Source organism: Scardinius erythrophthalmus (assembly GCF_964197995.2).
Source record: "Scardinius erythrophthalmus genome assembly, chromosome: 12".
NCBI lineage: Eukaryota > Metazoa > Chordata > Actinopteri > Cypriniformes > Leuciscidae > Scardinius > Scardinius erythrophthalmus.
This window is the reverse complement of record NC_138232.1, coordinates 24,055,695-24,074,427: the sequence shown is the minus strand read 5'-3', so window position 1 is coordinate 24,074,427 and position 18,733 is coordinate 24,055,695. Positions and strand designations below refer to the sequence as shown.

The window sequence follows — 18,733 nt, the reverse complement described above, 5'->3', positions numbered from 1 at the left end:
CAGGTAAGTTCGAGATTAGTTTGAGCAAGCTCTGGTTTTCAGGCTCAAGAAGGTGGATTGGTTTTTAGCAGTGTTCATTGCCATGGTAACTTGCGTTACACTGCTAACCTGCTCCAGAGCAAGTTTTATTCTGGGTTAGAGATCGCAAACCAAAACTGGACCAATCAGCTGTGAGCAAAGTGGCATGTATCAGATGCAATAAAGCCACGCCCCCTGTATCTCGCTCTAAATGTTATCATAATTGAAAAACTTTCTAGACAAAATTGCTCTTCTGCTGTTAATTTAAATTTGTATTATGTGAATTATAACTAATATGCATTAAGTTTTTTTTATAAATGTATTTTAATTGACGAGTAATATTAAACTTTGCTTTTAAATTAATATGAATATAATACATGCATTTATATATAATGCTTTTAAACCGTATTCATTTGAGCTCTTTGTTAACCTATAATTAGGCCCATTTCTTTGATTCACATCATGCATTGATATAGTCAGATGTTTTCTTTCAGCTACCTTCTCAAACTTTCGCTGCAGCATCTCTTAATCTTTAGAAGAGAAATGAATTGTGCCGTCTCTCTCGCGAGAAGTGAATCATACTGATGTTCTCCATGTTCTCTGCACTTTCAGGTGCACATGCTTCAGAGTTAATCACAAACTTTGGATCAAACCTGAGTTGACAGAACGTTTATACCGAGCTTTGTGAGACTGCTGAACCTGATTAAAACCAGGTTGGATTTATCTGGATTTGTCAACTCTAAACCTACTCTGAAACTCAGTTTAAGCTAGCCCCTCCTTCTGAAAATCTCAATGTGCTCTGACTGATCCATTAGATCAGTGTTGTGATTGGTGAACCGAAAGTGTCACTCACCTTACCATAACACAACTCAACCAGGCCTTGTCCCCTTGTTTGTGGAAGCCTTCGTTGGGAATTATTTAAACGAGTAATATTGTGATGAGTTTTTCTGGGAACGGACATGTGAAGCCTTTAAAAGAAGTTCAGATACTGCTTACTGATACAGAGAATAACTCTTTGGAGTGGACTGTGCTTTACTTTTTCAGACTCTTGAATGGGTAGTAGCAGGGCCTCCAATAACTGGACGTTTAGGCCTGGATCATGAAAGGAGGCCCGTAAAATGATCATGATTTCAACTCGGGCCCGTGATGAAGTTTCTTTAACTGACACAAGGACTGTTTATTGTGGCCCTGGGTCATAGTGTTTTAAATGGTACATTAAATAGTTTAATACAATACAAGGGATCAGAACAATCAAATGCTTTCAAACCTTTCGAAAAAAACTCACAAGGGGGTGATATAATATTATCAGCTAAACATCAAGCTCTTAAGAGAAGCTATTTTTATGAAATAAGAGTCTATAATTTTTCAAGTACTTGGTGCAGCCATGGAAAGTTGATCCTGCTGCAACTAGTCATATCTGGCAATGCTCACATTGCTATTATTGGTCTTTGCTCAGTCGCACTATAAATTTGGTTTTCCGGTTCAAGCTGACAGCAGATCTCCCCCCTTGACCTTTAAATTCATTATGTAATGATGCTCTAGTTTATCAGGGTCAGTGAGTCATTATGTCAGGCAGCCCATTAATACATTTTATTGCGCAGCTTCCTAGAAAAGAAAAACTGAAAGTTTGGTAAAAATGTAGGCGTTTAGACACTTCACCCATTGCTTACAACACTTGAGCACCACATGAGTGAATTCTTTTTCAAATGTGCCCATTTTGCCACCTGTTATTTCTGCTTGGGTCAAACAAAAACTCTGGGTTTGTCCATCCATTGCTACGCTACAGTAGTTTGTCTGATTTAAAAAAAAATATATATATATTTTTTTTAAAACTTATTTTATTGTGGCATGAAGACCTATTGACGTCACCTGAAAAACAGGATCAACTGGACATATCAGATTTTTCTTGATGCTGTTTGGTGTGGAGGTCCAAGATGATCAAATGGGAAATGTGCAGTTATGTACATGATTTAAAGTATTCAGTGTTTTTTCATTCAGAAAATGATGTGCTTTAACTCTGAATGGGACACCCTGCTTCTGAGGTAGATCAGCTGAGGTTTCATCAGAGATGAAATCTTGTGGCAATTCAAGCATATTTCTCTCCGATCAGATCACGACCAATACTACTTGTTGCGTGTTGAACCTCAGAGTACTGCTGATTAAATATCCCCTGATTAAGGATTGGCCTTACGTCACCCTACCTCACTCAACTCTTATCGTCCATCAGAAATCCATAGGGTTTCCATGGTCATAGTTTTTGAATTGTGACATGGAAATTTCTGTAATTTTCCCTATAGTTAAGGCCCGTTCACACCAAGGACGATAACTATAAAGATAACGATAAAGATAGAATTCTAAAAATCGCTCTCCATATTAAAGAATAACAGAGTTCACACCACAACTATAACGATAAAGATATGAGGAATGATATCGTTGGGATCACTTTCAGAACGATTTTTTTTCAGCTGTCAAACAATAAAACACTGACAGTCAATCAGAATCTATTCTAATTTAAAGGTCTCGCGCATTTAAAATGGGGCGTGCGCGCGTGCTTAGAATAAAAAGACCGTTATCGTTCGTTGGTGTGGACGCATATATAGTTATCTTTGTCGTTATCTTTAGAGTTATCGTGCTTGGTGTGAACGGGCCTTTATGCTTTTGCTCTAAACCAGAACTCTATACCTAGAGGGCCACAGTCTTGCATGGGTTAGTTGCAACCCTGCTCCAACACGCATACCTGAAGGACTATATTAGTTGGATCATGTGCATTTTAATTAGGGTTGAAGCTAAATTCTGCAGGGCTATCGCCCTCCAGGAACTGAGTTTTGCACCCCTGCTCTAAATAGTTTTGTCAAGGCAAGCCTTAATGATCTGTGAGTGGTTAGCAAATTGAGTCTTCAATTAATTGTTAAAAGCAGTTAAATTGGTCTGCATGATCCATTAGTGAATTTGAAAGATTTTAAAAGTCCTTATCCGGTCATGGAAATCCATTGTTTTAAAATTTGTGGCAATCCTGAATACAAATAAAACCGAATTTTCACAAAGACTAAATCACTGTACTTTACAGAAACTAGCTACAAGGATTCATTCTCAGTAGGATGAATGGATGTGCTCTAAATCTATAATCAGGAATGGGCTAAACTTCTCCTTGACCCCTGTCCCTAAAACGGCTTTGAGATTCTGTCTCTTAGCACCCAAACACACTCTGAAATTCATTGTCCTTACGGCCTCATTCCAAAATGCAGCTGCTCGCTTTATGCATGCTATTAATGCCCTCTGCATGTGTCTCAACTAGAATATCCGCTGCCCTGCGACCAACAACTGTTACAGTCACGTTTCTATGCTGATTGATTCATAGTTCCCTACTCAACACTGTTAAAGTGAATAATGCTCACCAGGTTTGTGTTGCTGTGTACACTGTTAAATCAAGTCTTATTTACACTGCATTTCTCTATCTCTCTCTTTCTCCCCCCCCCCCCCCAAGTTTGATGAGGGTCGGAATACTTTTGATGGAGAGATCAGCAAAGAAAATCTGCTGCCCTTCATCAAGGCCAACCAGCTTCCTCTGGTCATTGAGTTCACGGAGCAGGTACACTTTTGACTTTTTTTTTTTTTTTTATCCACATTTCTGTCTGTTGCTCCATATTGACATTTAGAGTTTGAACTGTTGTATACAGGACCCAGGTTGCCATATTTGTATTTTAACTGAGATATGAAATTGAATGGGCCTCATTTATGAAACGAACGTACAACAGAAAACTGGGCTTACGGCCATTTCTACGCAAAACTTGACATTTATCAATATGGACATGAGTGTCATACAATCAAATCACACGTCTCATCTCGTGTACGCAAGTTTTTGAATTGGCGTGAATTTGTGTGCAGCATAATAAATCTGGTGGAACTGTAATGAGTTTTCTTCATTTTAAATTATTTTCTTGAAGCTCATCAATTGATCATTAACCTTTAAATGACTAGATTGTCAAATTAAAATTATAGATTGGTGTCTGTGTGAGACCCATTAAAAAAATGCCACAAATGATATTTCCCCTCAGGGGTTTAGCTTTACATGCACAAATAGCAGCGTAAACAACAGAACATGAGGATTCACACATGGTCACACTATGTACCTGCAGAATAAAAACATAATAAATCGAACTATATAAAAGGGATAAAATAAATAGGACTGCACAAAATATATTTCACTTAATTTATTAACAGATTAACAAAAGGAAAAAAACTGCGACTAGTATAAGCAGGCTAGTTTGTGACACTCTAATGCATTGTATTTGTTTTCTTTATCTATATTTTATTAAAACCAACTGATCATGCAGGCGCCTCAAGCGCGCACAGTTCCGCACACACAAAATATCAGTTCTACTGTTGCTAACTTTGCATTTTAGTTTGATGAATGGCTGAAATGTCATCAACCAAACATAAGTTACACTGCTCAATTTAAATGGTCTGCTGTAAAATCAGCATGCCCAGCACCCAGCCAATCATATTTTTGCACATATGAAGGATGCTGTTCTACATGGATACTGGAACACGAGTGAAGTAAAAAGCCTTATTAACAATAGTTTAGCAACCAAAAGTTAGATGGCAAATTTGGAAACGTATTTGGGTTCTTTCCGAATGAGAGGTGAGCCCATTAGCCTAAATTGTTTATGTAATGTATAGGGGTGTGCATTGGCACTGCCCTCAAAATTCGATTCAATTGCGATTTCACCAGGTAACGAATCTATTCTATTCGATTCTACGATGCATTGTGATGCATCAAAATTCTACTGCACACAAGGCAAATTTTTCATCAGTCATGAGGCAATACAAGCAGTCAGATATTGAAGAACAGATTTTATTGGTTGCCATGTGTGTATCACTCTCCTGTGTCTTTGACATAAATGTAATTTAAATAAAATAAAATTGAATGGTACAGGGTATTGGATATGGCATTTTCAAACCTGAAAAAGAAAACATAAATCACTGCTTTCAGTCCAGGCGTCACTTGTAATGGCTACACGACTGGCTTTACACATTGATTCCATTACCTTTGCTTTGGTTTCTTTGTACAATGCGGGAAGCACAGAATCAGTGAAGGTAGCTCTTGTCGGTAGCTTATACCGGGGCTCAATTGTTTTAAGCATGTGGCGAAACCCCACATTTTCTACCACAGAATAGGGTCGTAGATCCTTCGCTATGAAACATGCCACCGATCGTGTGATCCTCTTTGCTCTCTCGGAGTTGTGTGGCAACGTTGACACTAGCGACTCGTCAATTCTTGGCTGGGATGTGTCGACTTTGTGTTGTTGTTGAAGCCAATTCAGGATGCCAACGATCAACATGGTTCGTGAAGTTAGACTAGTTGTATTGCCAACGTGCTTGATTTTAGTGTGGCAGGTTTTACACACCGCGTAAGTCGTCTAGTTTACCATTAACTTCGTAGAATCAGAAATGTGCCCAGATATCCGCTTTCCAAGCTTTGGATGTGTTTTTAATCACCCGTCTATCGCGGTCATCTCCCTCCGCCTCAGCCATCTTGATTGTTGTTGTTATGCCCCCAGAAGTAATTGAAACTTCACAACTTTATTGTTCAACTCAAGGCCAGAAAAAAAAGTGACATAATCGATTATGGCACTTTGCCGCATCGATGCTGAATCGTGCATGCCCCGCATTGCCATGCATCGCCGACTCGATTATTGTTGACACCACTAGTAATGTACAATGTTAAAATTATGTGAATGCTACTATAGCCTAATGTGTTTTATTTTATAGTTTAATATATAATTTATAGCTTTTTCATTCTTCTGTTGAATACTGTTAAATTAAGGATTTGTTGTGGAGTGAAGGGAAAATAGCCTAGTTTAGGGTTTATAATGTTTGTAAATGTTTCGTTTTATTTACCGGTATTTAATATCCATATAAATTAATATAATTGTTTGCAATTACAAGGTTAACGGGTTTTTTTTGGAGCAAGATCAATTTATCTTTCATGAGATGCTTCCTCTTCTTGGCCGGGTTACATTTCACCATGTCAAACTCTAGGGGCGAGGCTTCTAAATCGTGAATTTTTAGGGGTGTGATATTCAAATGACACTTGTTTTCATTGATTTATCAACGTACGATTATTCGTATGATGGGATTTTCATAAATCACATGTGGACCCTGTCGCAAGATGATTTCTGCGCTCGGATGTGCGTTTTTTTTCCTGTTATTTTGCTAAATGAGGCCCAATGTGTTTAAAGATTGGAGGTTGTGGGTGGGGGAAATTAATTCTGAGATTCTTATTCTTCCATTGCAGACTGCCCCAAAAATCTTTGGAGGTGAAATCAAATCCCACATCCTAATGTTTGTACCTAAAACAGCCAAAGACTTCCAGGACAAAATGGACCAATTTAAGAAAGCAGCAGAGGGCTTCAAAGGCAAAGTGGGTGCCCCTTTATTTTAAGATTTTTTTTTTTTTTTTTTTTTTTTTTTTTTTTTCACATTTGCATTTAACCTAATTTGCTTTCCCTGCAGATTCTCTTCATCTTTATTGACAGTGATGTGGATGATAACCAGCGAATTCTGGAGTTCTTTGGTCTTAAGAAGGAAGAGTGCCCAGCAATCCGCCTCATCACCCTTGAGGAAGAGATGACCAAATACAGACCAGAATCCTCAGAAATCACAGCAGAGAACATAATCACCTTCTGCACAGCCTTCACAGAGGGGAAACTAAAGGTGGTGGAGAACATTGCTTGGGTTTAAGGCTTTTAATGGTTACATTTAGTAGTAACTTTTAATAAATGGGCTTCTGTATCAAATTTTGAAATATACAATGATGATATTATGAACTGATATGAAAATTGTGATATCAAACCTGCAGATTTTGATCATTGGATGGGAATTTTGGCACTAATATTGACTTAATGTTGGCGTTTAATGATGTTAAGAAAATGTGTTCTGTCTCTCTGGAATGATTTTAATGTTGTTTTTTTCTGTAGCCTCATCTGATGAGTCAGGACATTCCTGAAGACTGGGATAAGAACCCTGTCAAGGTCTTGGTTGGCAAAAACTTTGAAGAGGTTGCCTTCAACCCTGCCAAGAATGTCTTTATAGAGTTTTGTAAGTATTATTTTTATTTTTTTCAATATAAAAACATTTGCTTGGATGCAAGTTCTCTAGCCTTGAATGTTGCTGGTCCTTGAGTTTCATGTCTGACCAGTTGTTTTGAGGGATCACTTTTCATGGCAAATTGCCTGTTTTATTTTAAGGCGGCATCTCTTGATTGCCGCTCTCAAAGCCTGGCATCATAAACTAAAGATTCCTGTCCAGCATACTGCTAATCCTGGCATCGGTACTCACAGGATGCTTACATAATCTCTTAAACATGCAATAATGGGAAATGCTGAGATCATTTTGGCTCCAGAGTTATTAAAAGCAACTTGCTTCCCAAACTTGGCACTTTTTTTTTTCTGTGACTGACTTTCTAACAAATTTGTCTCTGGGTTATGCATAGAGGGTGTTCTTTGTGATATTTGAGGGCGGGCATTAGGAGTGCCGGTCAATTGAGCATGTGAAAAGTTCGGATTTCCATCTATGTCCAATGTTTAAACAGTGGGTAGGATTTCAGCATGCGGCCCAGCTGTCAGTAACCAGTGCCTGATGCACAACTGCTTTTTTCCAACACTTTACTCCTATTCTGTTTTGTATTCCTCTGCACCCTGAAACGGTTGTAGGTCCTGTACATTCCTGTTTCTATACCCTGTACTCTCTGCAAGTCTGCCAATTTTTAGCCATTATCCAACATTATTTCATGATGGGTCATATCATTATCACAAATATCAAGTACTTTTATCTGCATAGTTATAGTGGGGTATTGTATAGTCGAGCTATGTATGTCCAAGCATGCACGACACAATGTGTAATCACATTTTTGGAGAATTATATCCGTGTAACAAATCGCTTCTGTCTTTCTCTCGGATTTGTTGCACTTGCTCTGCATTTGTATTCCAATTAAAATGATAGTTTACCCAAAATTAAGGTCTGTCATTTACTCACCTTTATGCCTTATCAAACCGGTTTGAATTTTCTTTTCTTTATTCCCTTTGCTTTTTTTTTCTATCCAGATGCCCCATGGTGTGGTCACTGTAAGCAGCTGGCCCCCATCTGGGATCAGTTAGGTGAGAAATTCAAAGACAACGCAAACATCGTTGTGGCCAAGATGGACTCCACAGCCAATGAGATTGAATCTGTCAAAGTGCATAGCTTCCCGACGCTAAAGTTCTTCCCTGCTGGCGATGACCGTACGGTAAGGCCATGCAAGAAATTGTCTTAGGAGTATTTTTTTTTTAAAATATATATTTTAAAAGCAGACTTATTTTATAGAAGACTTATTTTAAAAACATAAAAAATCTTACCAATCCCAAACCTTTAAACGGCATTGTATATACAAATTTTTTGGTATATGTTTGCATGTGTATGTACAGTATCTCACGAAAGTGAGTACACCCCTCATATTTCAGCGAACATTTTAGAATATCTTCTCAAGGGACCATACTATAGAAATGAAACTTGGATATTTTTTAGAGTAGTCAATGTGCTGCTTGTATAGCAGTATATATTTACTGTGCTCTGAAAATAACTCAACATACAGCCATTACTGTCAAAATAGCTGGCAACAAAAATGAGTACACCCTGAGTGATAATAGCTGTACATTAGAGGGCTGCATTGGGATTGAGTCCCGCCGGGTCCCGCGGGACCCAACGCAAATCTCGCGGGAGCGGGCGGTTTGAACTTTGCTGCGGGCGGGAATGGGCGGCTAAAAAAAACCCTGCGGGATCGGGAGGTAGCCTTGCAACATGATGATGTCAATAATGGCGCTTTTCCACTACACAGTATGCTACCAGCTCGGCTCGGCTCGGCTCGACTCGACTCGCCTTTGTTTGGTTTTCCACTGTGTGAAAGTTGTAACTGTATCTGCTTCCAGGTACTTTTTTTCGTACCACCTCCGGCGGGGTTCTGGGCAAGCTGAGGCGATACTAAAATGTGACGTGAAAACACGGCAGACTGCTGATTGTTCAGAGAGAAGCATCACCATTGCACGCGCAAGACAGAGTATCCTGGATAAAAAACAGCAAAAACGAAAACAAAACTATCCAAAAACAGCACACTCGATTTCCTCCATTATCCTGTGTGTATGTGTCCAGTAGGCTATGCCGGCCAGGGAAACGAAACAAACAACCCCATGAATCTCTTTAATAATAGCAATACAAATATGTGTTTTTTTTCCTGCGGGACGGGAGAAGACACAAAATCAATGCATCTCTATTATTGTGCGGGAATAAATTCTCAGAGTTTTGCGGGTGCGGGCGGGAGTGGACATACATATTGCGGGAGCGGGCGGGAGTGAAACACATACGTTGCGGGAGCGGGCGGTAATGGTCAGAAATTCGGCGGGCGCGGGCGGGAGCGGGATGAAGAAAACAGTCCCGCGCAGGGCTCTACTGTACATCATTTAACCCCCTGAGGTCGACGGTATCGCCGGCGATACCAGCTCGCTTTTTTTTTTTTATCAGTGTAAAAAACTCATAAATACTCTGTTGACTTTGATTTTCTATAGGAGTTTCATACATCAATCGATTCTGTTAAATGTGTATTATTTTTGTGTATACTCACAATAAAAACAAAGTGTTGTGCTTTTTGCCAAATAAAGAAAAATAAACACGAAGCGAGTTCTGCCTTCTCTCTGTCCGTGTAGTCCATTCTGAAACGCGTCCGAAAATGAACTAACTCAGCGAATACTCAGTCAAACAGGCATACAGACACACAGGCATGAAGCTTGAATTCTCTTCTTTTAAATTAAGTAATTTATATAAAAAAACAAATTTTCTCAGTTCATGTAATCTGTAAGAAAAGAGCGAGATGTCAGTCGTTCTCATCTCATCTAATTACTTGTAATGTGACTCCGCCCTCGGAGAGCGCGCGCTATTCAAACGCAAATGACTGAGGCAATCCGTGCAAACTGAATGCCCCCCATATCAGCTCGAGAAAACAAGTTGAATCAGATCATTGTAGCCTACTTGTTTACACCGTCTCACAGCGCTGTGAGGAATAATAATAATGGAAAATGTCCCTCAGAAGTGCGGGTATATCGAGGAGCGAGCTGAGGAATGGTGTAAGTTTTTTTTTTTTTTTTTTTTTTTTTTTTCTTCTCACGTGAATCGGGTTTCTGTTTATGAATGAATGAACGGCATAGATGCGCGCTGTTTACCACAGCTCGCAAAAAGACAGTTTAAATTTAAATCGCATGTGTGAATGATGTTTTAGCAAACTGTATTGCTATACTGAGATGAGTAAAATCGACTGAAATATGTTGAAATAAAGTGTCTAGGTTTTGACATAATATTTTGTAAAATTACATTTATATTTGCATTTATCGATTTTCAAATACTGCTGTATTGAATGAACAGCTTTTAGCAAACTATTGCAATACTGAGATGAGGAAAAATATCAAAAATTATCAAAAATATCAAAAATTATCAAAAATAAAGTCATCAAATAATACGTTTTGTATACTTTAGTTTTTAAAAAAAGATTACACTTGAATTGTTGTAATTGTAACCTTTTTAATAAAAAATATATATTTATAAGGTAGATGTAAACAAGTAAATTTTTTTTCTTTAAATAATTTGTATTGTTTTATTAGTGACAAATTTGTGGAGAGGATAAATATTCCAAAACTGAAAATACAGTATGAGAATTAACTGCACAATTACTAGACATGTTTACCTTGGATATTATACAATTTGTGAAAAAAAAAAAAAAAGCGATGCCTCCAACTGTGAACCAATTTGGTAGTGTATATATCAGGGTTTCCGCGGAGTCATAAAAAGTCATAAAACGTCTTAAATTTAATAATTAGAATTTTAGGCCATAAAAAGTCATAATGTCCGGATTTTTCATACAAGGTCATAAATTTCATTTAGCCACGTCTTAATTTGATATGCTCGTTCATTCGTTGGTTCTACCATTGCCTTTTCCCCCTGAAAATGTGCTGGCGGCATAATGTTAAATGCACAGGTTAAATGCGCCAAAAGCGGAACGCTCATTTGAACCGCGCGCCACACGGACCATTTACCCGCTCGGCTCCAAGTCCAAACGGCAGCGCGAGCTCAATAGAACTGATGCGTTTACTCTGACCGGTCTCGGTCACAAGATCCAGTGAGAAGTGCTTGAATTCAGCGAAGAACACACTGTCTCAGTGATTTAAACCAGTTTAAAGGCAGATGAAACAGCGCTGACCAACAGGAGAAACTCTGCACAACGATACAGTCAGAAGGCTCTTCCGTCTACAATCTCCCATCATTTACCATGGATTTACTGTAACATTAGCCTAGTAATATTAACTGCACCATGTGGGATATACATATTGAATTTTATTATATTATTAGTGCTGATAATTTATTAAAGGACTAATGGAATATTTACAGTATTTAATAATGTATTTAGGCTACTGTTTTTCATACATTTCCCGAAGATACATGCCATCAAAGTTAGGCAACACAAACCTGTTTCAAGACTTGACCCCTATTAGCACATGCAGAAACTAAGTAATTATTTTCCCAATAAAGATATTTATTTTGTTAAGGACAAATGACAAATATTTGAATGTTCTACCTCAGATTTGTGAAATGTTCACCTGTTTTAGCAAGTGTTTGTCATTATATTTTCTGACAATAAAGAGTAAAGTTAACGCTCTGGTTTCTACAACTTTCACTTAGAAGCAACAGTCTGCCTTTAAAGTCTGGTGTGTTTAGTAGTTGGCTCAAGCCCGTTGCAAATCAGTATCAAGAGTATTGCTGTCTATTAATATATTCAAAGCTGTCTTTAGGCATTTAAATAATACATCTTGTTACTTTCAATGAAAGTCAATTAAAAAAAAAACTTTTGAAAGGAATTTGAATGCATTTTTCGTAATTCGTGTAGGTCATAAATTTCAATCATAATGGTCATAAAAAGGTCTTAAATTTGACTGACAAAACCCTGCAGAAACCCTGATATATATATATATATATATATATATATATATATATATATATATATATATATATATATATATATATATATATATATATATATATATATATATATATATATATATATATATATATATATATATATATATATATATATATATATATATATATGAAGAGTTCAGATGCAAAAGCCTCTAAATGCCATCTGAAATTTTCTTCTAGAATGATCATTTTTATGAAGCTTGTATATTTAAGTTAGCTATAGGTGACACACCTGAATGAATGGCTCATTAAGTATGCAGGGGCATTGTCTAATCAGGTGTGAACTACTAAATATGCATGATCATTTACGCCCCATCCGCACATTGGCTTTCCAAACAAAGTGTTTTGCAAAACTTAAATCAATGTATCGTTTTATGTGAATGATTAGGCAGGATGATTTTCACATCATTTTGAAGAAAAAACTCTAGTCTTATTGACATATATTTAGTATGTGTTTTGTGGCCTTATTTCAGAAACTTTCATTTTTAGTTTTTTCAATAACCATGCGTAAACATTATTCTCTCAAATGAAAACATGTACATGCATGTGGCTCACATATTATGGTAGTCCTGTTTGTGCTAAATAGTGTAAAAAATTTTTTTGCCATTGATATGTTTATAAGCAACTGAAAAAAGCACAAATGTCAGGGCATGTCAGAACATCTCAAGGACCCCAAAAACACCCCAGACTCCAGAGGGTTAACCATGCAAAGCCATGTCCTATTCATAATTTTCATGTTTTTGTCTGCTTGACAGGACCATACAAATTTGCGTGTCTTGTATTAGAGCAGTTAAAATTTGTGCTTTGAGTACAATTCTTTCATACTGACCACTGGATGTTCAACATGGCACCTCATGGCAAAGAACTGTAATGATTTGAGTTACAGTACAGGCCAGGATCATACAGAGGTTTTCCAAGATAGGTTCCACTTGGAACAGACCTCGCAAGGGTCATTATGGGTCAGCTAATGTCCAGCACTCTTTAAATATGTGGTTTTATCCCCCCCCCCCTTTTTTTTTTAAACTAGTTTGTATTCCTAATTTTGAACTTTTTTTTTTTTTTTTTCCACAAACAGTTTGCTGGTAATGATTAGCTTCCAGATTTAGAAATGCTGAGATAAAGCCTGCCTCACAACACATGCGGTGGAAACGAGACACTCCTGGCCCAGTGAATTCATCCCTTGTCTAGGTTCATAGAGAGATCTAGGTACCCCATGGATTTAATTCTGGAATTTAAAAACCTCCTCATTCTAAAATGTGTTTTGAGGAAACGGACCGTCTGGAACCCATGTATGTCCATGGATATTGACAATAAAAGACCACTATGGTAAATGAGTGTGTTGGGTTTACTCTTAAGTTACTGCTAAAATGAATCTTTGCTAGAGCCCCGTTTTGCAAGTTTACCCAACTATGACCAACACCATAAACAAGTTACTGAGATGTCTTGGGACAGTTTTCTGACTCCCTTGCAAACAAATCCACCCTTTGTTTTACTTTTAAAGAGTGGGTGATGATAAAAATAATAGGCTGTTAATGTTAATAATAATAATAATAATAATAAATAATAATACATTTATTATTATTATTATTATTATTATTATTATTATTATTGAATGCTTTTTTTTTATTTTGAAACGTTTGTCACTTGTCTTTTTCTTTCTGTAGGTAATTGACTACAATGGTGAGAGAACACTAGATGGATTCACAAAGTTTTTGGAGAGTGGAGGAAAAGAAGGTGGAGCACCAGCTGGAGATGAGGATGAAGAATCAGATGTATGTATAACTTCACTGCAATTAAATTTGTTTTTCAGTCATTTGGTTTAACTTTGTTGAATTTAATTAGCTAAATTTGTCATTAGCATTTCCAATATAAATAGTCAATGTTATCAATAGTTGGCATAATATTGGTTGTAAGCTTGAAGAGTTTGCTTGTGGAGCTGCAGTTGTTTGCTGTCTGTCTCATGGGCATTCCTGGCTCTGGTCCTCCTCTGCAGGGGGTAAAAGACCCTGCTGCAAATCTGTCAGACAGGCAATTAAGAGCCTGAGGCCCCGTTTACACCTGGTATTAAGAAGCATTTTCGTCAATCCGATCACAAGTGTATGACGCTAAATACAGCTGTTAACCTGGTCTAAAATCTTTTGAGCTGGTCCACATTCTACCACTTCCAGAGGTAGTAAAAAAAAAAACTAATTTGACCTGATGCATTCGTGTGTAGGCTCATGTGGGCGAATGCATTTGAAATGGGCTCGCTGCGGTAGTCTGTTCGCTCGTACACTATTACTTTACTTGCCCACCATGGCACAGCCCCCTCTGTCTTTTTTTTTTTGTGGAAATAAAAACCATTTAGTTCAGTTGGACAACGGATGCTAGAATTATTAACTGAAAGGGTCTGCTCTGCTCTATGCAGCATCAGTGTCATTGACAAATGTCATCTTGTAAAATGTGCGGTCAGTACCACTGCTCCCTATACATGGAGTACCCGTGGTCGCAAATTTGACTGATTCGAGTGAGTGCACGTTCAAAAGCAATTTCAATACCCTGCATATAGATGGCAGCTTCCTGGTTTCCTCAAGTTATAGGCCTATAGACATAAGCGCATAACCGTGCGTGCGCTCGTTTCGTCCATTAGATTGAAAGATCTGAAAAAGCCCATACATTACCCACATATAGACCCCTCCCCTTGAAGAAATCAGGACAGAACTGGACTGAAGTGGATAAGAAGCAGATTAAAATACCAGGTATAAACGGGTGTTTCTCCCTGGTCTACTTATGATCCGATCGACCAAAACTCATCTTGATACCAGGTGTAAACAGGCCCTGGGTTATGCAGAGTTCATTTAAAGTGGCCCTTCATCAACCTTTAAAGTTTGGGTGTCATTCAATTATAAATTTCCACCTTATTCAGGGAACTACACTGCGACCAAAATGGTCGCATATGCGACCTTTTAAAATGCCATTGCGACCCTAATTTTTAATGGGTCGCAAATGTATCACTGATTATTTTTGTACCTATGTTTTACGTAATATGCTATGATTTACTATGAGCATTTATTAAAACAGAAATGTGTATTTTAAGAATATTTTATAACGTGCCAAAACATCAAGTTGGCTTCAGCCCCACGACCGTTACTTAGATTAAAACATAGCCTACCATTGTATCAGTGCTGCGCTCTCTCTCTCTCACACACAAACAGGACGAGCAAATTGACGGGCTATAGTTTAAATTTTAACGTGTTCTAACCATAGACTGTAAAAAATAGGTTCTAACGTGTGCGTTCCTCAGCGCGTACATGCGAAGCTCACATGCACTAAAAGCCTGTCTGCCAGCCTGGATACTGGACTAAGTTATCTTTCGAGTCTTATTGTGCTTATACTGTTAAATACACACAAGGTTTAGATAAACAAAGTCGGTTATGTCTAAAGTGAAAGCAAACTTTAGAAAATTGAGAGAAAATCTGCTTGTCAAATGCGTGTTATAGACGCGCCGCGTCTATTCTAATATTTTTCTAATATTAATATTTTGAAGAATGTGGCTATCCAAACAGTAGCTGGTCCCATTTGACTTCCATAAGAGAAAAATATACTATAGTCACTGGGGTACATCAACTGTTTGGTTACCCACATTCTTCCAAATAACTTTTATTTTCAACAGAAGAAATAAACTTATTCGAGTTTAAAACAACTTGAGAGAGTAAAATATGACCATTTGAATTTTTAGGAGAACTATTCCTTTAATTTTAATAAAACAACACAATGCAAAGAGAAAATCACTCACTGCTATTGACTAAAGTAGCTTTAATAAGTATCAACGTATATAATTTATACAGTGAAGTCTGTTTTGTTTTATTTTCATATTTGTTCATTTAATTACTTTCTTCAATGCTACTGTTAAATACACCTACTGAAGCTGAAAACATAAAACACTGTTTATTTAATTTGTATATTAAGTTGTGTATGTGTAATATGTATCTTTGATCTTAATATTTAATAACAAAGACAATAATGACAATATTTTTATCTTCGCCCCTGTCTGCCATTTTTTTTATTTTGTTACCTAAGGCTTTGTTTTTAAAATATGGACATTAGTTTGGCTGTAATGCTCAGTCACAAAATAGTAAAACCAACATAAAAAAGAATCGTGATAAAATCTTGAATCGTGATTTTCCTGAAAAAAATCGTGATAGATATTTTTGCCATATCGCCCACATCTAATTGGAATAATACATTAAGTAGCCTATCTTAATTGTACACAATGTTCTTTCTTTTTTTTTTTCTTTTTTTTTTACTGTTTTATGCCATAACAGCAATATTGATATCGGTTATTATCGGTATCGACCACAATTTTCATATCGGTGCATCACTACTTAAGAGTTCAGGAGTCTGCCCATCTGTGCCAACCATAGCATGTTGAAATCCATTTTTATTTTTATTTTATTTAACCTTTATTTATCCAGGTAAACTGTTTGAGAACCACTTCTCATTTACAAACATGACCTGGCACTTTATTGTGCACTATGCACTTTATTACAAACATTTTGCACTTTGTGTACTGTATTTTCTATTGCAGAAAATCTGTCCCAACCAATGTTAAAGAAAACAAAAACAAGAAGGCATGTGGTTTAAAAGATGGCAAGTAAAATGAAAAAGCACATCTGTATGCAGTACAGTTTCATAATTGTACATTATTAACCAGAGCGGCTTACTATAAATAATTTGTGCGACCAAATCATGTTTTGCGCCAGTAACTGAAAAAGTTAGTAGCGCAAGTGCCACCAGTGGAAAAGGTTAGTGTAGTTCCCTGTTATTTCCTTTCATGCTGGCTTCACTGATGTCCAGATCAGTCCTCAGTCCCAGAGTCTTTGAGACGAATGTTTTCAGAGTTTAGGCACCATCTGGGACCAAAAAAATCCATTCCAGAATCCCTGCTTCCTCTTTGGGGAAGTCTAATTGTAGAACACTATCATTGCCACTAATTCCCAACACAACTCCCACCCCATGATTCCCCTACCCCCCACTTATAGTATACCACTTATTACCACAACTGACAGGACTAAGTCAATCAACGATAGCTAGTCCACACGTTCCAGATATGAGGAAAGGGCTTTGCAACCAAACACTGGTGACAACAGATCTCAGCCCGTATCGTGAACGTATCGTGCACTTGTTTTTTTTGCAGGGATTACTGGCATGTTTGTGGCAGGGCATATTAGTTTTGATAAATTGAATTCATGCTAGTACAAATGGCCTTCTGGTAGAGATGGTCATAATTGGCTGTGAAAACATTTGTTTTGGTGGCCAATAATAAAAGTAGTTTCCCTTGCACTAAAACAGCCTTGTTTTTACATTGATTCTAAAAAGAATATATTGTGCTTTCCACAGGATCTTGATCTGGATGATGCAGAGGAGGATGATTCTGATGTGGAAGAGGGACACGATGAGTTATAAGAGTCAGGAGGAAAAGGCGAGACAAAACCCTTCACCACCACCACCTCCACTTTAAACCTCCCTGTCTGTGAACACTAAAGCTTTTCCTAACTAATCGTACAGTCACTGGGCGTTACAGGGTCCTTTGTCAGCCTGTACTGTCATTACCACCCCGGCCAACCGTCTGCAGCCCAAAGAAGTGCCTCTCTGCCCACAACAACTATCTCTTTGAAGTGTTTTATTTTACAGGGATTTCTGGCATTAAACTATCTAGTTTTTAGGTTCAATTGTAATGGTAATCTGTTAAACTTTATCTGTCCCCTAACTCAATTTATGATCCTGGGACTATGATTTTGTTAAGATTTTGCAGCTTAATACTGGTAATACTCTACCCATGAAGGAGGGGGGGGAGGCTAGTTATTCTGCCTTGATTGTTATCTGAAAGAAAAGACATTTCAGGGCAGAGGGGCTATATGTTGATGTTCATAGGGTGGAAATAAAATTATTATAATGGGCTGCTATTACAGTTCATGCAGAACTTAGCTGAGAACAAACTAAGGTACCTTCCCTGTTCCTTTGCTGTCAAACCACATTGTCATTTTTCTATATTTTTCAAAATCTTTAACACCTGCTACTGAATTATTTTTAAAGATGTAAAAGTGGAGAACTAGTTTTATTTAATTTTATATTTCAATGATTTTCTTTTTTATAACCTTGCATACTGAAGGGCCCAGAAACAGCACTTTTGTTGTTTTTATAGCTGGGGCAGAGTTGGCCCTCTCAGCTTTCTGGTCATCTGGGAGGATGATTTGAAACCTTTTTTTGCACTTCATTGAGTGCCATCAGAGATTCCATATCAGTTACTGAAATGGCAAATATTTGTCATCTTGTAAGGACAACTCATCTCCCATACCCTTCCTGCTTTCCATCCTTAGTGGAAGATTCCTTCCAATCATTGCCGGTTGACAACATCTGAGTGGTCAGTGTGACGGGGAGGAGAAAGTGCTTGTAACCAGCTTAATCAGTCTTTTCCCCTATGTCAGGGTTCAGGGTTATGAGTTTGTGATTTAACCCTCATGTTCTGTCTTTATTTTTCTAGGAGGGGTGACATTTGAAGAAAGGGATGGTTTGGGAATTATATTGGGAGGAATTTGGTTTGAGAACAAGCATTCCATTGAATTTAAATTGACTGAAAGTAAACTGGTGGCCAAATAAACAACAAAATGGTGATAAA

At 37.5% G+C, this 18,733-nt stretch overlaps 1 protein-coding gene across 2 annotated transcripts in view; it reads left to right on the top strand.

The window, feature by feature from the left end:
• Positions 1-18,733, top strand: part of p4hb (prolyl 4-hydroxylase, beta polypeptide) — a 28,058-nt gene extending 9,325 nt beyond the window's left edge. Inside the window, exons 5-12 of one of the 2 annotated variants that reach the window (XM_081380486.1) lie at positions 3,503-3,607; positions 6,317-6,442; positions 6,535-6,735; positions 6,999-7,119; positions 8,124-8,305; positions 13,740-13,847; positions 17,455-17,536; positions 18,599-18,733. In XM_081380486.1, coding sequence (XP_081236612.1) covers positions 3,503-3,607; positions 6,317-6,442; positions 6,535-6,735; positions 6,999-7,119; positions 8,124-8,305; positions 13,740-13,847; positions 17,455-17,520 — 909 coding nt within the window. In that variant the 3' untranslated portion in view covers positions 17,521-17,536; positions 18,599-18,733. Of the gene's footprint in view, positions 1-3,502; positions 3,608-6,316; positions 6,443-6,534; positions 6,736-6,998; positions 7,120-8,123; positions 8,306-13,739; positions 13,848-17,454 lie in introns of both variants that reach the window. The other variant, XM_081380485.1, reaches the window with a different exon arrangement.